A 27,655-nucleotide genomic window follows, 5' to 3' on the forward strand; every position below is an offset into this window, starting at 1 on the left:
TGGGGGGGCACTCTAGGAATCCCTTGTCAGACACTTAATGGGCCCCAAACAGGAAATAATTTGGAAAATGATGGCTTCCAGATGTCTTAGATTCTCAAGTGATTTTAAAATCTTGACTACAAAAGAAGTCTTTAGTTTTTAACTCATAAAGGGATTGGATAAAGTGAGAGCTTTATAAATGGGCTGAAAAGTAGCAGGTCTCAAACATCTTAGGCAGAAGAGGAAATCTGTGATGATGAAAACAATGATGTAGGAGATGACTGGGAAGAATCGGAATAAAATGTTTCCACAAAATACACAGTGGATGTAAAGCAGCATAGTGCATGTCTAAAGCAATATATTATTTAGGAAAACAGGTGATTTTAAATAGGTATTTAACATATGTACTTCAGAGTGACTAAATAATTATATATTACAAAATTAATAAAATAAAGTTAAAAATAAGAAAATGAAAAAGCAGGATCAAAGCATATTGAAGGAGAGTTTTTAAAGTTAAGAGATACCATGTCTGGGAAAATTCAGTAAGACAAACCTTTCCTAAAGGACGTATCTCTCCTTGAAGAGCCAAAAAAGTCCCCTGACCCTCATTTCTCTGAGCTAACAAAATTGAGGCATGAAATCAAATTTCTTGAGAACTGAGGTAATGAAGATCTAGGACTTCTGTTATTGCTTTAGAACTGAATTATGAAGAATTGATGGGCAGTAGAAGAATAAAAACAGACTCGATAAAAGATGGCAGGCTGAAAAAAGGGGAAAACGTTTAATATTTTCAGTCAGACTCACAGCAGAAGCAAGTTCAAAGACTTCAGTTGGCATTGAGACTATTTCATGAATCTGATTAATTTAAATTGTTGTTGAGGTCGCCGATTCAAAATTAAATTTAAGTTCGACTCAACTGCACAACTGATGAGAAACTGTTAAGGTATCATAATAACTCAAAATCCTCTCTCCTCTCTTCCGTGGAGACCCAATGGATCATACTTTGTATTCCATGCAGCAACTTGCAGAAGGTGCTTCTACGCACCTGTATTCCTTTGACTGACACAAATGATCCGAGAAAACGGTATCATTTTTGTTGTTGTTATGTGAAAAATGCCGAGTGCTGTGTATTGAGAATGAACACCTCAGCTCCACAAATCTGGGACTGCTGCCTTTTGGGCACATGAAGTATTTATCCACATAAAACAGTTTGTGTACATATAGCAGCAGAAATCTTCCATCTTTGTCTAAAGAAGAAATGTGGGAAAACCCCTAAATAAATAAAACTGTTCTTGTAAATATTCATTTCCACTATCAATACTGTTTGTTATCTGCAGCCTTTTGTTCTATTGCGAAAAACTCACACCATCTCCAGTCACAAAACACAACTTATATGCTGCATGACATGGATTTCTCCTAAAGGCAACTCCCTGTTGCATCAGCAAATTTTCAGTGGTAATTTTAGCATGAGTTGCCTATCCAAGCTTCCTCAGGGAAAAAGAACTAGATATTGTATGTCCCGCTAACATCGAGTTTTAAAAATAAATTCATCTGTGAATATACAGATTAGCCACAATAAATGCTTCTTTAAGAACATGATGCTTTCAACTTACTTGATGTAATAGGGCACTTTGTTTGGCGAGATGGCTCTCTCCCAGGGACCCTGGACAGAAGCTGGAAAAGGAAAAACAAAAAAAGGGCAAAGAGGTCAAGTTCACGGCAAACAAGAAAGACAACATTAATCTCCAGAATTACAATTTTACACTGATATTGGTCTGTTTGTTCAGTTGCCCATGAAGACAGGACGGATTAACCTGCTGTTCTGAAGTTTCTGTCCTAATCTAAGTGAAATTGAACTCATTCAGGCACAAAGATAAATGCAAAGGAAAGAAAAAAAAAAAACCCGTTTCACAGCTAAACCTATAGAGGAGATAAGACACTGAATGAGTAAACTGGCAGGTTCTCTCCATTGGGTGCTTTTCTTATAACACTTCCTGTTGCTGCTTCTCAGTATCTTTTACAGTTTGATTGACAGGTTTTATTAGTTTAGTAGCTGAAACATCCCTCTGTGATATATTTACTTTCTGAGTTATTGAAACTAAAGTCCTCCACTTATCACTCTGATATGCTTATTTTTCTCTTTATTTGGTTTAAGCAGAATCTAATTTCATTTACTGATTATATGTTTAATTGGTGCCTCAAAATGTCAGCTGACCAGCATGATCTTATTAGAAAAGATAACCAAAAGTGAGAGAATGGTACCTGCTACCAGAATGTAATAAAACTTTTGTGATGAGTGATGAATCCTATAGGTGAAATTAAATTTCACATACTGGGAATTCATTTTATAACGACTTTATTGTGTATCAGTCAAATCAGTCATCTTTAAACTGTGTTTCAAATGTAAGTTGTAGGGTTTTTTCCTTTCCTGAAGTTGAACTCAAAAAATACCTTTCATGTACTGTTTAAACTGAAGGGTTTTTTTTTGTTTAAGACAAAATAATCATGTTAGGAGACACTATGCCAGTTCCTCAAGAATTAAAGCTTCCTCTTGAATAGAGTTTTAAAAAATTTGAGTTTTTGAGACACTGAATAGCATCAGGAATATAAATAGAAGAAACATTCTTAGTAACATCTAGCGATTTTATATGTATGTCCATTTTTCCTGAATTTTCATCCTGCTTGTTATAATTTGAAGCACAGCTGATGTTGACCATTATTTCTTCTTATGAAAAACTTCCATCTAAATTAGTCTCACAGTAAATTCACTCCTCAGTGTATTGAGATGTAAGAAAACGTCTAAGCTAATATATCCTTGACTACACTGTATAATATGAAAGAACAGCTTCTAATAAAACTTTGCCCACTGCCAGACAATTTAAGGGTAATGAAACTACAGATTCTTTGTTTTACATAGAGTAATAGAGTGATCGAATCGCCCAACCTTCAACCAGACATGCTACTTTAATACCTTGGCAATATGTCATTTAAGAGATATAGGACACAAATCTGTATTTAGCCGCTAATTATGCCTTTTCATTTTGGCAGACAGATCTTTAATATGGAGAAAAAAGACATTTGCCTGCTGTTTTGAAGTAGTCCCTTGCCTTCAAGTTCTTTCTGTCCTTTTTCTGTTCTTCTCTCCCCTGCCTTTCTCATTCTCTGCCCAACTCCCGTCTTGTCCGTTTTTCTTCTCTAGGACACAGCTCTCTTGACCGGATTAGTTCACAGAGTACTAAGACCTGATCTGAGAACTTAGGCTGAACTCCCTGAACTGCCCGGGAAGAGTCTGATGTTACGGAAACCTAAAAACCCAAATCCTCTCTAGCATGCAGCATGGTGGAGAGCCGGACGTCACGGCTCCTGGTTGCTCAGTACATCCTCTTCTTAAAGCCACAGCGTGCAGAAGGGAGAAGAGAGCTCCAGTCCTTACTGGCTGCATTGCCAAGCTTAGGAATGTCTAACCGGAGAAAGAATGGTTATTCTTTCCTTAAAGGTCTCTATGGGCTGAGCCCCACAGTTTTTCTCAGTATCCTTTTCCAGTTCTTTATCATTCTAATGGCCAGAAAGTCTTTCTGATTTGGAGGATGCTGAGTATATCCTCTGGTAGCATTTCCTACGCTACTCCTAAGGCATCTCTCAGAGAGAAGTGGGCTACTGGCTGCCTGGTTGGCTCAGGGGGGCTCTGCCTAAACAGAGCAACCTTTAGGCAGAAAATCTAGCAAGAAGCAGAGGAAAGGCGGCGGCGCCCAGCTGAGCTAACGGCCAGACCTACAGCAGGTATCTCTAGTTGACTTTGCACTGTTAAACATTAAAAGAAAAAAAAAATCCCAATAAAATGCCAGAGGAGTAATAAGAACATGCTTGAACTAAAGAGCTGAACAGATTTAATAAGAATTCCCCAAAAATGCTAAGTTCCAGATCATTATGAAATTTGAAGCTTTTGTACTTGGAGTTCTTGTTAGTTTTTATAAAGAGTATATAAATTATATGGGAAAATTGTGAATTTTTTACACTTTAAAATAAATGCTGGTTGTCTCCATGTGTAACTATTAAACAGATCCAATGGTGAGATTCAGTGAATTTTTTGTGCTGAAAGACGATCTTCCCCCTCTTTGACTCACAGTTTATAAATGCATCTGAGCAACTGCTTTGCAGTCATCGTTTGAAAGTCTGAAATTTTACACTAAAAAACGTCCTTGATGCAATAAAAAAGGAAAATAACAACAACCTTCCCCCAGCCCTTTCCTGCCCCACGGACACACACACTGGAACTACCTGCTGTAGAAATAACACACAATCGGATGATGGTTCTATGTGATTGGATTCAGTGCCCCTTCCCAAGAGATTGTTAAAGGGTTATTGGCAATTTTGCTTGACACTGCCAGATGATTCTGGTCTTGCATATATTCAAAAGTTGATCAAATATATGGTAACTCTCATAAGTGTGTCCCAGAATTATCATTTCATTTCTTGCAGGAATGCCAATGCCAACAACAGCTGTTTCTTATCTCAGCGTACCAGTGGAAGCTTGTCATCCTTCACAAAGCTAGCCTACGTGACAGACACAAGCATCTCTTACGTCTGGTGTGTCCATTTTTAGTAGCCCAGCCAAAGCAGATTTATTGGCAAATAGTTTTTATATGACACTTTGGTATCTCCTTATACAGATGCTTCTATAACCGCTGTATAGAACTGTACAACTATAATTCCAATGCAGCTATGTGACTCAGATTCTCAAGTGTAAAAATCATCCATTATCCTAGGGCAGCAGCACTGTGGGGTATTGTCTACTGAATTTAAATAGCAAACTACACATGAGTTTATTTATTCCAAAACCAACCTCCGATTTTCCCCTTGCGTTACAGATGCAGTATGTTATTAAGAGCAAGCAAGGGTAGCAGTTCTATCTTTGAATGCTTTTCCTCCCTCGAGGTGACAGGATTCAATATTGTGCCCAAGGTGTTTTTGAAAATCACAAACACAGGCCCCACTGTCTAGGGAAAGTTATTATTTCAACCATTTTCTAATGCGTGAAGAACAGAATGGGTCAAGTGATGCACCCCAGTGTTAAGCCATATTTCAATCGACACAGGGGCCTAACCAGAAAATTAAAAAGAATGCTAATGTTATTTAAACTGTGCCAAAAGAGTGCTCTCTGGAATTCAGACCCTCACACGTTCATTAATCTTTCTACTTTTCTTACATTTGGTGGATTTGGAGTTTAATAACATAGTTGGGTCAAAAGAAAGTGGGGGCAGTTTATAAAAGTAAATAAAATACAGCATTCATTGGGGACAAAATGGAAACCTCCCTTATGGCGTTACGAAAAAGGCATTAGGGAGGGTCGACCAGCCACGGGCACTCAGAAGGATGCAAATTCCTGTAATGGTTTTATGGACAGTCTATCAAGATCTACTCTGGAGCAATGTTACTCGACCTTTTCCCCAATGTACCTTTGCAGACATTTTTTTTCCTGTATTCACCCTGTGCCTATGAAATTTTAATGCCACAGGTATACTGTATAGATGTCTCTTTATGTATTGTATGTGTCTGTGCTTTACCTAAAGAGAGAAAGATTTTTGCACCCCCCAGGAATCAATTTTTGCCTCCTTGGAGGCAATATCACTCCCACTGAGGATGCTTGATCTAGGGGAAGCAATGAGGGGTCGGGGAGGAAAACGTCTTTCGTGCCTGAAACATGAACTTGACTAGCTCATTTGATACTCATAATCATCTGTGAGCTAGGTATTATTATTTCTTTTTTTATTTTCCAGATGACAAAACAGTTAAGATGACATGAAACGGCATGTCTAAGGTCCTAAGTCAGTAAGTATTAGATCCTAATTTTGGTTTATTACTCAAAGTGAAGTCAGATGATTCAGGAGATGGAGAAAACAAACATGCCATATGTCTACTCCATACCATGCACCATATGTTCCTTAATGTAACCCTCCCACCCTATGCAATCACACTGTTTCATTGTTACACATAAAGAAACTGATGCTCAAAAATGGGTCAGTAAACTAACCCAGCTAGTAGAGTCATGCAGCCAGTAAGGAGCACACCCAGGATTGCCACCAGGTCTCCTCTTCTTTCATGACAGAATTCCTAACTGTTGGGTACAGCAATGTTCCCTAGGCCTATGAATTTCAGTTGAAGATATTCAGGCGAGGCTTCTGGGAAAGTTCTTTAAAAGTGGCTGACTAAACTGAAGAGCAGCTTTTGCCCTTCTCCCACCCTCCTTCTTCCTGCCTTGGAACGTGGATGTAATGATGGCCAGAGCTGTGGCAATCAGGAGAACAGAAGCCGTCTTGGTTGCAATTCCCCAGAAGCAGACAGAGACAAGGATGTGAGTGTAAGCAGCTGGAGCACTGATTTAAGGAAGCACTGGTAGAAGAGCCGGAAGTGAGACAGGGAAGGGAGGAAAGCTGATAAAGGTTGCATTACTGCTTTGGGGCACCTGGGGCCAAGTGCAGCTAGGGCTTCAATGTAGGACACACTTAAGAGTTGTCCCCCAGACCCCCTAGGGGCAAGGGAATGAGGGTATTTATCTACTATTGCTTGAGGGCTATTCCTGGGATATAGGGGGTCATGAACCCCCCAGTACTTCTGGCCACTTGTGCTGATGAGCCGGCTCCCACGACCAGAGAAGGCCTTAAAGACAGAGTCCCAGTATGAGTAGTTGGAAGCCTAGGGTTGCTATGCCTGAGCACGATGACTATCAGAAGGGACATGGCAGCACCCTGACAATTTATACTACAGGAGCTATGCACTAAGAATGGCTGAGAAGATACGACAAATCTGCATTCCTAATGAATCTGTAGTTACCATCCCAGTTTATCCCTAGATTCGTATGTGAGAAACTCAAAAACCTTTACTTTGTGTAAGACATTGTTATTTGAGTTTTCTCTGACATTCTGCCAAACCTGCTTCTAACTGAACCACTCTCGCCCATCCAAACCATCTGTGATTGCTCATATCATTCCTGGCTTACATTATAAATTGCTGAACAGTGGTCCATTAATGGATGCACCATGATTTACTGAGGAAATACCTTCTTTGGGAATATTTAGGTTGTTTCCAGGTTTTCACTGGTATAAGTAAGGCTGCAATGAACATCTTTGTAGATAAATCTTTGAATCTATTTTTTGTTAATTTTCTTAAGCAAAATGCCTAGAAGTATATTTACTTGATAAAGGATAGGAATATTTTAAAGGCATTTTATACAAATTACATTCCTGCCAACAGGAGTCTTTTTTACTGATCCAGGTGGAAAGAGGAACTCCATTTTCTTCAGGTCAGTGGCATCTGGTTGGTATAATTCTCAAGGCACATTTAGATGTACCGCATGATACAGTGGATTATCTGAGAACACGCCTTTCACATCCTCTCTTCCCATGATAGATTGTAAAATTTTTGAGTTCAGAAAGGCACTCAGAATAAGGGCTTTTGATCTCACATCATAACCCAGAGTCTTGAGGGGTATCTGAATCAATAAGGGTGCCCAGAATACAGATTCAGAAGAACTGGATTTGAGTCCTGACTCCATCAGCATAGCATGATCTTAAGCAAGTTTTGTTTTCTTCCTGAGCCTTATTTTTCTTACATGTAAAGTGAGAATAGTATCTCCCTTACTGAAATGTTACCAGGATAAAATGAGAAAATGAGTATGAAATTGCTTTGTAAAATGTTAGCCACCATACAAATAATGTTTGTAACCACATACTTATGGGATGTTGCCTGAATGATGGTAATCCTGGAATCAATCTCTCTGCCTCACCTGGGAAGCATTTGTCTTTAACCTTTGGATCCACTCCTAACTCCTATTAACATGCCATATATAGTATACAATGTGGCAGAGAGAAATGCCTTTGAACGTCATCTAACTGCCTGTATTTTTTTCTACATCTCTGTCTGCCTAGACCAATGGCATTGGCCCAGCAGAACCTTCATTCTTAGGTAGACCATTATTCATCAACATGAATGATGAATAGACTAGTTCATATATGATACAATGGGAAATAGAGGACCAAAGACTGTTTTATAATCAGAGAGTCATACTGATGGAAAGATAAGAAGATTATTTTTGTGGTACTATATACTGTGGATTACTGGTAGGAGAGCAGAGTTTGAGAGGTAGTGCATAAGGGAATTTGGTGTCCAGTAAAAGTAAGAAATCATGGATGACTCCATACTTCTACGACTTAGTCACCAGGCAACTGGGAGTTCTACTGGCAGGAAAAAAAATACCTATTTAGGTTAAAATATTTGCAAGGTTGGTCTTTCCACTGAAACTCAAGTTAAAGGACAGGACTGTTAAGTACCATATGACAGCTGAAGGCATAGAAATGGCTGGACTCTTTAAGGAAAGAAGGATGTTAAAAAGAGAATTGTACCCTGGAGAATTATCCCCTGGTGGTGGCAATAGAAAAGCCACCAGAGAAAGACACTACCGAAACTAGAATGAAGTAGGGTGAAATACAAGAAGGACAGCCACATGGTGAGGTACGATCTCCAGTGGATTCCAACTGACTAAAAGTATAGAAGAGAAATACATACTGGTCACAAGATCACTGGTGATCTTAACAGGGCAATTTTCTAAGAGTGGGGAAGACTGAACCAGATCATAGAAGTGGAAGGAGGAGGTAGACGGAGGTGAAGCAACAGAATTAGATCCACGCTAAACATTTGAGAAGTTGGGTATGAAGGAGGAGAACTTAAATGCAGAGGGGAACACCAGACCACTTGATTCATTTACTTATGAAATTTGTTTAGGGTCTTCTTTATAATAATAAATGACGTGAAAAACTTATTCTACCCTTTTCACTTCCTGTGGTCATAATCAAGATTATAATACAGTGTTTCAGTTTTCATGTAGTTATTAATGCTGAATGTCTAGGTATGTATACATCAATTTTCCCCACTGCAATTGTTTTCTATATGATTTCTATTTTCTATTTGCTTTTGATGTGATGCATATAGTTCCTACAGCAAGAGGAAGTTTTCTATCATTTAACTGAAAGGCCAAGTTAAATTTAACACTTCTCAAAACATTAAATTAAAATAAGAATAGTCCTTTATATGCCTATACCATATATCAAAAGTAAAGATTCAATGAAAACTTTGAGATCACTTACAAAACTTTCAAAGACGGGCAGATTTTCCACAAAGATTTCAACAGCAGAGACAGATGGGCTACATTCCAGAGGGGAAGGTCACAAGAGTGATGAATGAGACCTCTGATGTCTGCCATAGCTGTGAAAATCTTTATGGCTAACTAAAATTCCTCACGAATAACAACGTGTAAATATTATATGAGCTGTCAGACAGATAACACTGAGCTCTGAGGCCATCGTGCATGGTGAGCAGAATACCACACCGTGGGATTTGTCAGTAGATTGCCAAGTCATTTGGAGTATCAGGCTTACATTTGATCTGGGAAGTCGAGAGTTCGCACTAAGCTACTTGGCAAGGTGACTGAGCTGTGGAGATAAACACTATATCTAATATCCAATGCTGCTGGCTGCACAGTCCCACAAAGTCTAATACCCAATATTTGGTGGCACTGCTTGAAAGAAAAGCTCCTGCAAACCGACTTGTACAGAACTCGAAGAACCTCACTGTGATTATTAGGACAGTAAGAAAGAAATCAAGTCTCATAAGGACACATCAGGAGGACAGGTGTCTATATAAATAGAGCCGTGACTGACTCACGGAATTTCTGAATGATTTCCAACAGAAGTGGCTCACTGTATTACCATCGAGCTTTCCTCCAGGTAGAAGTGTCTTTAGGCCATCTGGGTTAGCCAGGTTACTAACAAGTCAGTGCAATATTGCCAGGTGCCTTTAGTGTCTCTCCAGATGTGCTTTTAAAAGACGGCAGGCAGTCGACACCGTTAGCTGAATGTTCTCCGTGTGAATGATATTGTACTGGGCACCAGGGAAATTTCAAGGAAAGTAAAATTTGAAACCTGAGCCAGTAGGGATTAACTCAGATATTAAAAACCAAATGACTATAGATGGGATGTACCTCCATTTAGAAAGCAAGGTAAGAGTGAGAAAGAGCTAAGAATATGAGAGTAATTAAAGCAGCAGGAAAGTGGCAGATATTCCATTTTGGTCTCACTTCTTTATTTTACTGTAAAAGAACTAAACATCTGTATCTTAGTCATAGCCGCATGGTCAGCAGAGTGTGCTTCCCAGCCCCCTGACCTTGGGGTTGACCATGGGACTTTCTTTGGCCAGTGGGGCTTCAGCAGACAGGACATGACCAGAAGCTTGTCCTCTTCTGCTCTGGTGATCTGCCAGGTGGCCTCTGATCCTTCAGCCTGGGCCTCAAAAGACCCAACACATTTAGAGACAATCTGAACTGATCGAGCAGCCAATCTGCAGATCAAACCGAGCCAACCTGTGCCTGAAGCAGAGCTCCCCAGTCAAATGTGATCCAGGTCACGAGAGACCAAGTGTGATGATAGGAGGCAGAGGGATAGGAGGGGGTGGGGAGAGAGAGAGAGAGAAGAAAGAACATCAAAGAGATTGGAGAATAGAAAAATATTCACAAGCCAAGTCTCCCCCATTTGTTACTAGCCACTTCCTCTATGATCATCCAACGATTAATGGGGATTTTCCCCTTTAGTCTATGCAGTTGACACTTGCCACTCACTAGTCCCTGGAACCCCTTCTCTAAAGCTGATAATCCATAGTGATTACAAGCGTGAAGTTACATATGTTATTAAACTTGTCCAGTCTCAATTTTCTCCTCTGTGAAATGAGACAATAATAGTCCTTATTGTACAGGATTGTTTTGCCGATTAAACAGGTAAATTCATGTGAGATGCTTCCTCAGTGTTGAGAGCAAAAAGTGCTAAATATTTTTGTCTCCTTACTCCTACCCTTATTGTTATTATCATCATAATCAATATAGCAAGTTATCAGGATATTTCTTCCATTAACGAACGCCAGTGTGAGGAATCCCAGGGTAAAGGAGAGGCTATGGTTCTAGAGCTACCGCCAAAGCATGGGCCTAGGAAACAACTCCAGTAAATCATCCCTCTTCCCAGCCATTTTCTAACTCTTCAAAAACCTTTATGCAGCTCTCAGAGTAGTAAAACTTGAAAGTAGACAAATCTCCCTTTTGGCATTCTGATGCTGGTGTCAACTACAAAAGTCATTGTATTTTATCATTCCATATCAGTATTGCTTAGGAACTCAAAACAAACAGCTAAGTATTTTTGGAAAGAAAGAAAACAGACATTTTCATTTTCATTTCTAGTTTTAGCTCTGGGTTTTAAATTAAATTTCACATTATCAAATTTAACTATCTTCTTTTTTTCTATTTAAATTGGTGCAGCTGGTTCATGTTAGAGGAGTACTCTGACCTGTCCTGTCTAAGGCATGAGCCTTGGTGTCTTTCATTTCGCCCTACGAGAGCAAGGGTTCTAGTGAGCTGCTGTGTGGGGCTCCAGGACCAACCGAGAATTTGGCTTCAGAACTTTCCCTCTTCTCCTGACACCTCTAATAGACGCATCTGCTCCAGATCACCTAGGCCAAGTCTTCTGAATTGGTCTCTTTCCCTTGATAGCTGGCCTAGGTCAAGTTCTACAACATGAACTCTCACTTTCTTACCTTTGGAGACTAAATCCCTCTGCCCTTAACTCACATCATAAATGAGCTCATTCCATTCAACTCCTCTTCTAATTTTTTTCCCAGACATTTCCTGCTTAGATTTTCTCTTTCAAGTCAAATTGCCCCCATGTTGACTAATCCTTCAATTATTCTCTCTCTTGTCTGCCTATTTCTAGCTCATTAAAACATTAGCACTCTCTAAAACCTATATTTATATTCATTATACATACATAAGAAATCCCTCTTCTGGACAAAAGGGCTATAAGGAGGGTACATAGAAAATTGGAAAGGGGAATATTCATCATATCAGATTGGCTAAGTAGAAGGGAGAACCTGATTGTCATCACTGAATACATCTTGTGAGTCTTGCTAAGAGAAATTAAGGGCCAGGTAATCAGAAGCATTCTCTGCTAGACTCCTATCAGATGAAATAGCCTCTAGCTTGGCTTTGAATGCGGCCTCAGGGACAATGTGCAGGAATACTAGTCTCTATAGAACATCTCATTTGACTCCCTGTAGAATTAATTCCTCCTTCACTCCACTCCTCTAACACCCACTATTTACCACAACTATAGAAGGTCACGATTTTTAAAATAGGACTATCTACCTCTTCTCATGGGTCCAACTCAGATAGTTAAGAATTTGAGTGTTTCAAGGCCAAGATTCTGACTTTCTCATCTTCCTGTTCCAAGTGCCTAGTGTTAGTAAATCTATGAATGAATGAATGGATGCTACAGGCAGAGTAAGTCACACCATGTCACTTCCTCGCTCAGAACTCTCTTAAGTCTTCCCTTCTTACTAGGAACAGATTCCATAGGCTTTCAACTGCAGTAGACAAGACTCCACCTGGTCTGGCGATTGGTTGTTCAGTGACCTCCTGTTATTCATCGTCTCGCTTTCTCAGCTTCAGTCATACCAGCCTCCTTATTGTTCCCCAACCTCCTTAAGCATGCTCCAATCTTGGGGTCTTTGCATTTATTGTTTCCTCCACCTGGGACCCTCTGACCCTCGTATCTGCCTGGCTTGCCTCCTCACTTCTCTTTCAAATGTCACCACCCTAACCACCCCATTCAAAGAGTCCCTTCCCCCTATTACCTCCATCCCCTTTAGTCTGCTTTATTCCTCTTTATCAAACTTATAATGATCTGATTGCCTTCTCCTATTAAAATTCAAGCTCCATGAGAAAGAAATTCTCTTCTATTTATTACTGTTTCTCCAGTACCTAGAACAGAGTTTGACCGATATTGGTCACTGAATAGGTATTTTTGAGTGACAGAATGAATCAACTCATACTTGGCTGAAAATAGAGTGAAGCTCACAACTTTCTTAGGACTTTAGGCTAGGCACTAGACTAAGTTCTTTCCTACTAGAACTTAGAGTGGGAATAATTTTATAGTGTGAAGTTACTCATTCAATCAAGGTCTATCCTGTGTCTACCTGCAAGGTGTCAGATGCATGAAATTGAGAAAAAAGAGCCAGTGCATGCCCTTTACCCTTATGGTGCTCACACTCCAACCCATTTCCTTTTACGACCTATTTTATTGAGTATCCTTCATTCTAACTCTTGCCTGTCATTGGTATGTATGCTGCTGAGCTTTAGGTGTAAGGCAAGAGGCTGACGTAATTTTATGTTGTCCCAAAAGTCCTTACCCATTAATGGAGATCATGAGGTCAGACACCTTAAATAATGATCATCACTACACACACTGGACAAAGTCATCAACCTCATTATGAAAGCAAGAGTAAATCAAATTATCCAGTGACTAGAATGAACCTAGTACAATGCATTTTTCTCAGATGCTTCTAGATGTCTGTGAGTTACACTACCCCCTCACCGACTGCATTCCCCAGGAAGCAGACTGTAAGGTAAAGGTGAGAGATCAGGATGTAAGCTGTGGCTTTGCAACCAACACCTGTGTAAGGCAGAAGAAAGGAAGCAGGAACAGCAACCTGGAGAAGTCATGCTAGGATGCAGGCCCAGTGACGGTCTCACTCAACCCTCAGGAGCTCTTCAGCTAGAATGATAGCGTTCTCCTGAGTGAGGCCAAAATCACCACATCTTTAAACTCTTGCATTAATCAGGAGCTGCCCGTGGAAGGGGCATGACCTTGGGTGAGGCAGCTGAGGCAGCTCCTGAAGGGACAGACAGCTGAGCATTATCTGCTGCAGCTCCTCCTCCTCACTCAGGGGACCTAGGAGCACAGAAAAGTAGTTTCCAATTATTCCTCAGATGCAGGTCAGTCTACTCTGTGCTCATGTGACCCCATCGCTATGACCACAGACTGTCCAGGAGTTGGTATACAGGAGTGGCCCTCAACCAGGGGCAATTTTGCCCTCCAGGAGACTTGTGACAACATCTGGAGACATTTTCGGTTGTCACAACTGAGGGAGTGGGGCGCTACTGGCATGCAGTGGGTAGAGGCCAGGAATGTTGCTCAACATCCCATAATGCACAGGATAGTCCCCACAACAAAGAACTGCCTGGCTTAAAGTGTTGACAGTGCCCAGGTCAAGAGAGCCTGGTTACAGTCTAGCCTAAGGCCTATAAGGTAGCCTTCATTTTAAATAAACAGTAAATAACTGAACCAATCAGATGGTCTCTTAGAGAGTTTGACTGTAATACATAGAGAGAAATTCAGATGGGAATTTAGAAACAGTCAGGAAGCTAAAGAAGAGAACAGAAGTCAGCAGGCAGGAGAAGCTCTGAGTAAGGAGAAGGCGAAGGGAGGAGAGAAGCCAGGTACTGTGGCAGTTTGAAGTCTACCGCCGCAAAGGCAAACATGGAGACAGGCAAATACATGCTTCATGGTGACTGTTGTTCCCCGTCCTTCTTTAGGTCCCCATGTAGCCTTAAAGTGCTCCTCATCACCTAAGCCCATCCCTGTTCCTTACCGCCTTAAGGACACACAGCACAGTCCAAAGCACACCTGCAGTAGACTGAAGTCAAGATGATTGTTACTGCTGATATCTGAAAGTATATTTAAAAGTTCAAAAGAGTGGTTTTTAAACCAGGAATTGTTTACAGAAGTCTACAGAAACACCAAAATGCCTTTTGTTTTCACCTCGAAGTTCTCATCAAAAAGTATTTTGTAATCCCACATTGGCTGTGTTCTGAAAATGGAAGACATCCAAGTGGAAAAACTGAAGTAATGATTTTTGCCCACAGGGATGTGATTCCACCATTTCTGTTGGGCAAAGCTTTGTATTTTGGAACAGATGACAAAATGCTACCCTAGGCCAAACGCACAAATGCCTTCATTTTCTGGGGAGTGCAGAAATATACCTTTCAGAGCCAGCACTCAACTAAAATAGTGTCCATGTGTCATGCAACTGATTCAGAGCTCTGATCCTGGTTTTCCAGCCCTAGGTACTCCATGTCGCCCAGAGGAGACTATCACGATGAGGAAGATGAAAAAAGAAACAGGTATTTGCCTCATCTCTGCCATCCCACCAAACTAATTTCCAAGCAGGAACTTGATGAAGGAGAGGTGGTTAGTTAGTGGTTAGATCAAGCTAAGCATCATCATTTAGCTTGAAAGCCAGAGCATGAACAGGCTATCATAATAGCTTCATACACTCTAGAAGAGGTTAATGCTGTCGGTGTCGCACTCAGATCCCTTCTTCTGGCAAGTGTACCCATCCCCAGCTGCTGTGAGCATTGGCTGGTGTGGGCGCATTGTACTCATCTTCAGAGAACCTCCCTCAGTGAAATGGAAACTGCCTTGCTGACCACCATTCCCTAGAAATCCACACCCAATGGCTGACTGACATGGGGAAGCAAAAGCTCAGCTCCCTTGCCTCGATATGGGGCCAACTCCATGGACCAATTTGTGCTCCAGAGTTCCTGGTGTGATTAGGCTGAAGTTAGTCTCCATCTTCTTGCTTATTTTGACTCCCTGACCAGTCTTCCCCCAACTTTATTCTGCTTCCCTCCCTCCCCTTCACCTGAGAGCTGCTCTCTGGACAACTTAACTTGTACTAGAATCCTCGTGTAAGGCTCTATGTCCTTGGAACTCTACCTAAGCCTAGGATGTGCAGCCGTCCTTGTATGCTTAGGTCTGAGGAGGTTTCCTGGGACGTGGCAATTTAAGTGCTAAAACCAAGAACATTCTGGACAAACCAGGACAAGTGGGCAACCTACATAAGACAGATAGATATTTGGGTCCTGAGCTTTGTCTCCAGGAACTTGGCTTGGGGGATCTTAATAACATAAATAAATCTGGTGGTGTTCTGGTAAACCAGCTATGTCAAAAAGAAAAAAAAAATCTTGATTTGCAGTATTTCCCCATTTTTGTGGGGGTAAGATATTCTCACTATGGCTGATTTCAAGCTACCAAAGTTCAGTTTAACAACCAGTCCACAATTTCTGGTATATGTAACAACTGGCTCTCCTGAGCTAGTATAAACCAGTTCCAGCACACATATTCCCCCAGCAGAAACTGAGAACTTGCCTAAGCTTTCTCATATGTTGAAATAAACGGATGTGTAGAGCCAATGAGGCAACATTCTGTTATTAAGGCAAATAAATTTAAGGTCTAAATTGGAGAATACAAATCTGAGCTCAAGGAGAAAGGGCCATAGAAATAGGTTCTGAGAAGACAGTGTAATTATCGTCAGTGTGACTGCTTTGCGCAGACATCTGCGAACTTACGGAGGGGTTACCAGGATCACTGATAGGTTAGACGGTGTTCGTCCCAAATTCCCAACACTCGGGACGGCACGTGACTGCTGAAGGAATTGGCTCAAATTATTTTGCCCTGAGATTTTACCTGATGGCTTTGGGCTGAAAGTCATCTCACATTGTACCTGCAAGCCTCTTCCTGACTTTTACCATGATGGCTTCTTTAAGCCGATCTCAGCTTTACATTATTGGCCCACTCGTATTTCAAATTCATCCATCCCCTGAGGACAATGGTAGCAAGGACTGCAGCACTGTTAGGTGAGATGTCAGCAATTATTAAACGTGCTTCAAGTTCTTCCCCCCTATCTTTTTTGTTAAGTGTGTGAGTGGGGGGGAGGGGTGGTGAGGGTGAGGTTCGGGCAACGCTCAAGATGAAAATAAACTTTTTAGCCTTATGTAGCAAGGAGAAACTGTAAACGCTTGGGTTGGTTTAACAAGAGAAAAATAGTTAACCAGGGATTTGATTAAGGCAGTTAAGATTATAACGCCTGCAGGAAATAACTGATCAGTTCTTTCTTTTTACAGTGTCTCATAATCTGAGAACAAGAAAATCACTCAATGAAACCCACAGCTTTTAAATTCAGGACCAACAGTAAAAAGAAAATCTGTCTTACAGAGTTCCACAGCCATCAATAGAGTTTAATACTGCAAGAGGTCACTGGGTTAAGAACCAGAGAATAAAAATTTTTGCCTTTACAGTTTTTTTCACTCATCATAAAAGAAATACATGCTTATTAGTAAAAAATCTGTAAAAGTAAAGAGAAAGTGAAACACAACAGCTGCATTTTGATGTTATTTGATTTTCAGTCTTTTCTTTATGTGAACCTTTCTGCTGTTTATATTTGATTTTCTAGTATAGTTGTGATCATGCTGTAATTTCGAAGACAGCTTTTCCCCTTAATACATTACATGGCACAGTAGACATTCAGAAAAAGGACTACGTCTGGTTATGAACGCTATTATTCTCTGCTGAGAGGCAACATAAAAGGTCATGTTATTTATTGAGTGTCTACTATGGGGTAGTCACTATGCTAAATCTCATGCCACTGTTTGTGTGTTAACAATGGGAGGAGGAAATTTACCTCTCTGCTTTTGGGTATAAGACAATTTACTCTGTATATGATTTTATTGAACATTTACCAAGTACAGATACTACGTTAGGTAGCGGAGGATATAACTGTCAACAAGACTAAAACCATCTGGTCCTGACAGAGATTAGGGTCTGCTCATTGATTATTCACCTACTTGTTAGTTACACAAGTAACTGTTGAGCTCTTATAATATGCAAAACACTGCACATTCAGGTGAGATCCATGAAAAACGTCTTCAGGAAGGAGAGACTACTTACATTGAGAATTAAATGCAAGAGAATGAATGCTACTTCTACGTGTAGCTTGACTCTAACAGGTAGATACTAAATTATACTATTGAGTTGATAGAAATGATACCAACGGTAATAACAAACACTTGTATAGCACTTACTATGTAGGCACTGCTCTAAGGGTTTTACGTAAAGTAATGATTTGATCTTCATTATAACACTATGAGATAGTATTACCATATTTCATTGAATTCAAAACCCCATTGGATATAAGCTATATTCTGATTTCACAGCAGTTAAAACATGTGGGCTATGTCTTAAATTTGGTGAAATATGTTATTATTATCCCCATTTACAGATGAGGAATAAAGAGATTAAATATCTGAGCCAGAATTTGAACCTGATTGATCTAGTTCCAGAGCCTGCACTCTCAACCAATATCCTACCCCACTGGTGAGATGACACCTGGCCCCGGAGCACTATACCCATCTGCGTGATCTTGATTATGTCATATGGTCTCTCTGCCCCTATTCCGTCATCTCTAAAGTAAGGGCAGGGCTAGGGTAGTTGAGTACCCTCAACCTTTCTGGACTGCCACCCACAGAAAGAACACATTTTACATTGTGATGTAGTGTAAGTATATATACACACACAACCCCCTAACTGAAACCAGAGTGTCAAAGTGATACTTAACCTTGCTTGTGCAATGTACTCTGATATTTTCTAATCTGTTCCATTTCATTCCATTAAAAAATTGCTGGTTGCATGTCATTAAACTGATTTCAGGATTCACTAATGAGGACTCTGAAAACAACTCATAGATATTCTCTAAGCTTCTCTCCAGTTAGGAAATTCCACAGCATAAGGGGATTCCTGGGGTAGGGTAGGGGCTGGAAACCTCAGGAAAGAGCTGACCCTTTTGCCTCATAAATACTCATTTTCTTTTTAATTGGATCATGTTTTTACTACCTTCAGCAGAAAGTTCTCATTATTAAACTCTTCCGCAAATACCACTTTAGGGCAAAGATTCCTATACTATTTTCCATGGCATGTTTAGTGAGAAATTAATTGGTGTCCCTGAAAAAGGCTTCCATAGTCCCATAAGTAGGACATAAGAGTCACTGACTCGATCCCCCTCTTAGAGTTTCAATGTCTATGAAAAGCTACAAGAATTCCAACAGGAAAGAAACTTGCTTATTTTTATAACCTAGTATTTTTCCAATCTTATTGACCTCAGAACTATTTTTTCAATAGAGAGTTATTAACATCATACAGAACATTACTGTTCTGAGGAACGTGGCTTGGAAAATGACCCTTTAGGTAATTCTAGAACTTGCAAAATATTAAGACAAATGTAAGTTCTTTCTACTGTTACAGAGAGATTTCTACCTTTGCCCAAATATATAGTTATCCTTGGTGAGAAAAGTAAAATTTAGAACAGAAGCCCAGAGAAGTGAGAAAATAGCCAGAAAAAAAGACCTTAAATTTGTTGTTTTTTTTAAAGTCCTTAAATTCTTGAAAATAACAAAAGATGGACAAGTTTCAGACTCCTAATCTAGCGAATACTATAGTACAGTTTTCATCATTGACAGGAATATATTTTAAACATACATAAAATTTTAAGGATAAATAAACTTTTAAATCACACTATTAGAATGTCTCCTTTTTCTTGGTTTAAGTCACAGAAGTCAATCAGAAGTAGTAGAATATTAAAGCTAGTATTAAAGCAAGCTAGTGTCTATCGATGGATAGAGGTCATATTTTACAATGTTTTTCTCCTCCTTTTCTCTCAGATCTAAGATAAAAGAAATAACTTCTTTAACAAGTAGAGATTGGGCCACCAAGAAGAAACAGTGAATACTTTTCTTTAGTAAAAGGCTGCCTCTCTCTACTGATAAAATAACAAAGACAGCTGGTAATGTAATTTTCAAAGGGGAGTGTGTGTGTGTGTGTGTGTGTGTGTCTGTGTGTGTGTGTGTGTGTGTGTGTATGAGAGACAGAGAGAGAGAGAGAGAGGATAAAATGAAGAGACAGACAGACAGACAGCGAGCACGTTTAGGGGGTGCAGTTAGTGGCTCATCCTTATTTTTCTTTTCGTTGTAACTTCTAAACTTCAGAAATCACTCTGCTATTATTCCTAGTAACCTGGAAGCAAATTACTAGACATCTAACAATTCAGACTCACTTAATATGACCTTAACGGTATTTTTTAAAATCTACTTTGATTTGTTTGGAGGAAAAGCTCTTTTTCTTTTGAAGAGCACAATTTAACAGCACATAGGACTTCAGAGATGACCTGCCTACAGTATGGTTTTGATGGTGCATCCAATTTTTGGTGCAACTTTCCAGAGATCCATTTGGCAATACGTATCAAAAGCCTTATGAATGTAAACATCCTTTAACACAGTAGTTCCATTTTTTAGGGATTTATCTTGTAGAAAGAGTTTGAGATGTCTAACAGGTGTACAAAGGATGTTAGATATGGTACACACATAACTAAAGAAAAGTTAGATAAAATAGTGAAAATTCTGAAATAACCTTAATATTGAGTGATTTAGAATTGTCTTAGTAAATCCGGTCCAACCACAGAAGGCAATACTACCCTGCCATTTAAAAAATTACTCTGCAGAGGAATAAACACATGAAAGTATTTTTATTACAGTTCTAAGGGAAAAAGGCAGGTCATAAAACTGTAATATATTTTTATCCCTGTTTGGTTTTAAAAAAAGGAGAGAATCTGAATTCACACACACACACACACACACACACACACACACAATCCTCTGCAAGAAAGTGTGTAAACCACATTTTTTAGTAGTGGTTATCTCTGAGTGGTGGGATTACGGATAATTTTTCTTTTCCTATTTGTGCTCTGTGCTTTCCAAAACTTCCTTGAGGGGTATATATTACCTTTGTAGTTTAAAAAAGGATAACACAAAGAAATAATCTTTATTCAGTCCTTAGTCTCACTGCCCTACTTCTCAAATATCCCTTAAACCAAATTGGTTTTCTTTTTGACAGATGTCAAAGTAAGCAAAGTTTCTAAAGCATATATTGATGTTCCACATGAGTATTTAAGAAATTGGAGAATTCCACTGGAGTACTTAAGAAATTGGCAACTTCCAGGGCTGGCTCCATTTAAGCAGGTGAATTAGTGTCCTTATGAGTGTCTGTGTCTACAGGCCTGACCTTCCTGGAAGTGAGCACCAGTGTGAAAGGTGTGGGGTGCCCCTCCTGGGCCCTCAAAGTTCTTCCCTCACAGCTCAGAGATTACGGCTGACGTTCCACCTCTAGAGAGCCATTCTTCAGGCTTATGGCTTTTCACCCTATTAAAATGCAAAAAACCCAGGAGAAGAACACAGTAAACTTTACCTGTCACCTGGGTTAAATGAGTATAACATACCATTTTTGGAGAATAGGTTTTAATGGGGAAGACACAGGCATTTGGGTGGGGCAGACAGAGAGACTAAAGAATGAATGCATATACGTGGTGTCTGAGGAGTCATTAATATTTGTAATAGCAATATTTTTATTTATGGTTTGTGAGTCACTTACAAGTATGTTATCGCCGTTAATCTCAATTAAATTGAATAGAATGGCTGCCACTAAGGCGATTTAAGCAGACCAGAAATTGGGAAAAATATAGAAGCCAAAATCTGCAGGGTTTATAATTGTTCTAGAGACATTCCAAAAAGCCACAATGCCGCTCAATTATGTATATTGCTTTAACTTCCCCCTTTTTTCTTGGCACCTCCTAAGCATGTGCGACACTGTCCAAATAATGACTGCATGTGGATAATAAGGTTAGGCCCAGTCAAGAAAATAAGACAACTTCTTACTTAGTACATTATCAATGTATAACAAAAAACACAGGACCACCACCTTCTAGTAATTTTTGCTCTAAAAGACAATGGCCAACTGGAGGTACCCATGAAAGCATCAATTCAAATACTTTAAAATGTCTGTGAGCATGGATCTTTTTATTAACCTATGGAAAACAGGAAAGAAAGAAAAGGACTAGAAAATAAAAGAAGGCAGAAGAATAAAGGTAGATCATATAGAATTGCTTCTTCTCTATAAAATATATCAATTAAGTAAAGCTGACTTCTTTGGTGTGAATCCTGCCTGGCTCTGTCATCCACTTGCTGTGTGACTGTGTGTCTCAATTTCCTCATCTTTAAAATGGGTATAATGATGGTATCTACCTTATAGGTTGCTTTAAGGATTAAGCTGGGTCATATTTATAACATTGCCAGGCACAAAGTAATTGCCTTAAAATGATGGTTAAGCTTTCATACATACTCATTCATGACCAGAAGGAAATACACCAAAATGTTAACAGATACTAATCCCATGTGGTAGAAGTATGGCTTTTAAAATACCAACCTCACCCCAAACATATATACTTTCATAATCAAAGAAAAAGTGGTATAAATTAACAGCATTAATCAGAGGAAAACAGGAGCTTGACAATTTAATATGCATTGTTACATTAACAAGATGTTCTAATAATAGACTTTCAGTTAACCCAGGCTATTCCTCTTAGTATTAATTATAAAATGTATTTAACTATAAAAGATATAATATTTCTTAATAATAAATAATATAATTGATTATAATAAAATAGTAACATGGAAAAGAAAAAGAATGAACAGAAGTCAAGGATAAAGGGGCATAAGAATACTTAGAGAAAGAAAACATAATGGGCTGAAGTTCCAAGTTGTAGGCAGGGAGTAGCTGATGAATTATATAGAGATAAAGAATCAGAGATTCACCGTAATACATACTGAATTATCATATAATAATGATATTATATTATAATTATCAGCTTTATGAAGTGAACTGCTATAAGCAGAACTAAAGATTCAAAAAGATTACTAGATTCAAAAGTATTACTCAAGTTAGTACTTGAGAATACATTACAGGAAATGATTATGCATTAGCTGAGGACCAGACAAAATGATCTAATTGGTCCTCCTCTTCTTAACCTTCTTAATTCACCCACTAAGTTGTATTTCAGGATGATTTATGCTTCCAGTGTATTTGGCAGAGATGACTGTAATTCAACTCTTAATTCTTAATTCTTAGCCACCAAGATGCAATGAAGAGGTTAAGCAAGGAAAGTTGACAACGACTTACTGGAAAGGAAGTGCTGGGACGCTGGGCCGAAGTCTCTGTGGGCTTCATGCAGCTGCCTGATGCGGTCCTCAACGGCCACCTGGGAGGAAGGGGAGAGAGATGATATTCTACCATGGTATATAATGAGGAGTACTGAAAACAATGTATCCTTTTTGGTAAGATCTTTCAGACTTCTAAGGCTGGAACAATAAAGCAACAATTCCTAACTCTGTTCCAATATCTGTTTTAATTCTGTATCTGGCCTCTAGGACCCATTTTTATCAAACCAAGGCCAAACAAAAAAGATTTGCAGCCTTGACAATGTTAAAATGAGATTTTTTTTTCCCCTACATTCTACTCATTGGTAGCCACAAATGAACTACAGCTCCAATTCATACCATCAACAATGCAAATCTTCCATGAAAAGATTAGGGAGGTTGCCATCTGCTACTATACTAGGTGACTAAAGGATCTCAGAAATGATACATATTTTCTCTTAGTCTATTGTTTTTGACATGTTTTCTGGAATCATATTGACTGATAATGAATGGATCATTATGGGTGAAACGGTATACTTTGTCATCTGGCACTGTACCAACCCTGTATTAGTGGTGGCTCCAGGCATCCTAGCTTCTTACCTTGGGCTCTTGATTTGGTTCTGAACAGCTTATGCGAAACTAGAGGGTGGGCAGAACTTGCCCAGAGAGATCAGAACTCAAGCAGGTTCACTCATGTGGAGTGGATAATTCCTAAGAGGTAAACAAGTCTTGAACTCATGTGAAAAGTGGCTCAGGTAGTCTGGTCTAAAGCCAGCTCTGACTTTCCCATATCAATCACGGACCTAGCATAGATGCAGAACAATCTTCTTCTTATATGTTCTATCTAGCCTTGTCCATCTTTGCTCGGACCAAATATTTGGATAACTAAGTAGATTTCCAAAAAAAGTAGGGTTTACGTCATTGCTATGCACACAAAAACATGAGGGGCATTTCAAACCTACTTTCCCAGCCTTATGACCCTGCACTCCCAGCCAAACTCCGTCTGTCCTGTGATACTGCATCCTATGTAAGACCCCGGCGACTTATTCTCTCTTCTCCTTCTCTCTGGAATGCTCTTAGTCCTCTTCTTTCCCTTTTAAGGCTGTTCTGTGTTTATATGCTAACTTTCCAATCCCCCCAGTTAGAAGTGACTGTTTCCTCAGCATTCTTACAGCACAGGGTTTACACTTGGAGCACTTCTAGCATACCCATTTGTTTTCGTTATACGCATATGATTATCTCCTGCATGGACTGTAAACTTCTTGACGGCAGAAACCATTCTTTGCTTATTTCTCTTCTCCTCTCCTCCCTCCCACAGGATGCACTGAACCCTGCACACAGTAGTAAGTGTAAGAAATATTTGTGGAATGACTAGTTGATCAAACCAATGGGTAAGTGTATGTGTATGTATGTATGCGTGTGTTTGAGACAGGGAGAGACAGAAACAAATACAGGAGAATAAACTAGAATGCTCACTGACACTCACTGCATGCTGCATGTCCCTGGGTAAATTATTCTAATTTGAACTTACTTTGTCATTAAAAGGGGACAACAATATGTCCTACATCATAGAGTTATTAGAGGAATTAAATAAGATGATACATGGGAAGTGTTTAGGCTGGTTTCTGTCACATGATAATTGCTCAGTAAATGCTAGCAGCTACTGCTGTTGTTGCTATTATGGTTAATAAATGGAGAGGAATAGGTTATAGTCTGCAAGGCACCACCTACAAAACAGAAATGGCTAATATTTATTAAGCACTCTGTGCATGACAATATGAAGTAACTTACTTAATCTTCACAATAATCTGTGGTAGGAAGTAATATTATCTCCCCACTTCATTGATGTAGAAACTGAAGCATGAGAGGATTGAAAAAAATAGACAAAACTTGCCTAAGCTTAAGTAGGTAGTAAACTGACAGATCTAGGATTCAGGCTCATTCAGTCTGGCTCTTGCTCTTAACTGCTATTCCAGAGATTAAAGTTGAAAAAAAAAAGTATTATATAAATACTTAATAAGCAGTTGGCCTTTTATTTTAAAATTAATTTATTAACAGTAGACTTAACCTAGTGTACAATCTATGAAACTTTTAGTAATCAGTGTATTTTATGATCCAATGCAAGGTCAGTTCCTGGTCTGGAAGAATGTCATATCATAAGATTATAGAGAAGAGTTGTAGAAGAACACATGCAAATGAATGTTTGGAATACATAATTATTTCTAAATGCAGAATGGGTCATTTCATAAGCAAATCAATCGAGAGATGAATGTGAAAGTTTGGGAGTGGGGAGGAAAGGATGGGCGTGGACACTGACTGGAGAGCTTTGCACATACTGAGACAGAAATCCCCAAGGGCATGTGTGGATGGTGAAGGAACACCAGGGTGCCACAGGCCACCTCCTCTGGCAATAAGGTTGATAGCTTCATGAAGACCACATGGGTATAGCAACTGAGCCCATTATAAGCCCCGATCTGAAGGTTGCTTTCTTCTTATACAGGGAAGATCATGGTGGTAGTTTTCAGCGTATACCCAATATTACCAAGCATTGAAAAGAGATAAAGGTGAATTTCTGTTCCTATAACTCAAACTTAAGAAAATGTATGAGAGTGAGACTGAAATTAAAAACGTATTGTGTGATGAAATGAAATATTCAGAAAATAGTCTTAAAATAACTAAAGAATTAAGCATAAAATACTTCTTTCCACAAATTATCTTTACAGAAAGGCATAGCATGGAATGAATGCACAATTGAATAAGCAAAGAAATAATTTTAAGAAAGAGAAAAACTTGAAGGCAGACAAGATCCTCACAAACTGTAGAGACTTAAGAACAAAGCACTTTATTCTGTGAGCCATTAGGCAAGGAAATGAAATTAGATAAACTTTTGAAACAATAATCTCCATGCATTAGACCTTACTAAGTGGATTTTTAAAACCAGTATACAATACTATATACGCACTAGGAAGCAAAAGCCAGAAATTATACACCACTACCTTGCATTCTGGCACAATTCATCCTTTACTTGGTTAATTACTTGTTGACTTTTTTTTAACATTTTTTATTGATTTATAATCATTTTATAATGTTGTGTCAAATTCCAGTGTAGAGCACAATTTTTCAGTTATACATGAACATGTATATATTCATTGTCACATTTTTTTCTCCGTGAGCTACCTTAAGATCTTGTATACTTGTTCATTTTTTAAGTATATGTTAATACTGAAAGAGATCTGCCAGAAAAGAATGCTGCAGTCTTGACCTTTGGAAGCATAAAGGGTTGGAGGTGAGGAATGGAAACAAGCCAAGGAAAATCCTGGGGTAGCAGAACGCTGGAGTGAGAGAGGACAGTGAGACACAGTAGGCTAAGTATGCTGGAAACAGGTAATGCAAAACAAGACATTGCAGACACTGAGGCTCAAGATTTACCTCAGAGGCAAAGGGAACCCCTGAAGACTTCCTTGAGGTGATTCATGATTTGAGAGGGAAGTTTAGCATCCGGGAGATGAATCTGTCAGTGTGGGGTACAACAGATTCAAGAGGGACCTGGAGCCTGGGACCAGCTAGAGGCTGTTGCAATTGATAAGATTTGGGTGACATGTGTTGGAATTAAGATTGTATTGCCTGGGATGGAAAAGAAGGTATAGATTAGGAGGTATTTTGAAAGAAGGAAGAACTAGTCACTTTGGTGTTGGAGTGTAAGTTTTGTAAAAGCAAATGAAACTTCAAGATTTCCAGTGTGCTAAACTTGGAGATTGAGGACATTGCTGATGGAAATACGGAAATTAGAAAAGGGAGGAGTGGCAAAAGGGTGGATGAATTTATTTGGAATATGATTAATTTAACCTAACACTGAAACATTTAACTTAGATGTCATGCATAGCCAGTTAGAGAAGAGCAATTTGTCCCAGGCATTAAAGGAAGGATTGGGAAGTGAGACTAACAGGGGTAGAATCGAGCATTAGAAGGTGAGCAGAGAAGGAAGAACCAAAGGAGTTCGAATAGAATTATTTAAAAAGGCAGAAAGAACCCACTTTCCTCTGAATTAATAGGCCATATCTCTGTTTCCTTTCATAAAAAAGTAATGCAATTATAACACCCTTTTGGAAGCATACATCTTGTATCTCCTATTAGATCATAGACCAAGAAAGCTTAGAACTGGAAGAAACTTTATGTATTGAAACACAAGGGTCTACTCTTTAGAACTACCCCAGATGGGCAGAACACCGCCATCTGCTCCGTGAGTACTCATAATCTAGTCTGCAGCAATTCTTCAGAAAAAGCATGTCAGAGGGAAATAAAAGTTCTTTTTAAAACAACAGACCATGAAGGCAGGGACACATCTTTCTTTGCCTATGATGTCCCAAGTGACTAAGACAGTATTTGGCGTATAGCAGGGACTCAGTACTAGTTGAATGAATGAATGTATAGTTTATTCAAGGATCTTCACCATAACCACTATATTTTGAATGAAGAATTTCTTTTTCAAGATTCCCAATAAAAGTTTTTGGAAATATCTTTCCCCCTCTTTCCCTCCCTTCTTTCTTCCCTTCTATTTTGATGCTTAAAGCTAAAAAAGGGAAAGAAGAAAACCACTTAGATTCATTGTGCTTACAACATTAGATTTAAAAAATTTAAAAAAGCAGTAATTTATAAGACAAACCAAGAGCCTAAATCTCTTCCATATTGTTTAATTCCAATTTTTAAATAATCATATTTGAGAGCTATGAGGACTATATTATTTCCCTTTGCTTTCTCCTTTCCAGTAAGTTCTGTAGGCAGCGCACTCTTTGCAGAGACATCCCTTCTTTCACTCCAAGAAATGTCTCTATATTCATTCAAAAGATATTTACTAGAATGTAAGTTCCTTGTCCATGAAGACAGGAACCT

General features: G+C 39.1%; 1 protein-coding gene across 3 annotated transcripts in view; it reads right to left on the bottom strand.

Moving 5' to 3' along the window:
* DMD (dystrophin) overlaps positions 1–27,655 on the bottom strand; it is a 1,854,428-nt gene that overhangs the window by 191,145 nt on the left and 1,635,628 nt on the right. For all 3 annotated transcript variants that reach the window (XM_031673322.2, XM_072956638.1, XM_072956633.1), the window contains 2 exons: positions 22,749–22,827; positions 1,593–1,653 (listed from right to left, as the gene is read on the bottom strand). In XM_031673322.2, coding sequence (XP_031529182.2) covers positions 1,593–1,653; positions 22,749–22,827 — 140 coding nt within the window. The remainder of the gene's footprint in view (positions 1–1,592; positions 1,654–22,748; positions 22,828–27,655) is intronic.

Source organism: Vicugna pacos, chromosome X (genome assembly GCF_048564905.1).
Source record: "Vicugna pacos chromosome X, VicPac4, whole genome shotgun sequence".
Taxonomy (NCBI): Eukaryota; Metazoa; Chordata; class Mammalia; order Artiodactyla; family Camelidae; genus Vicugna; species Vicugna pacos.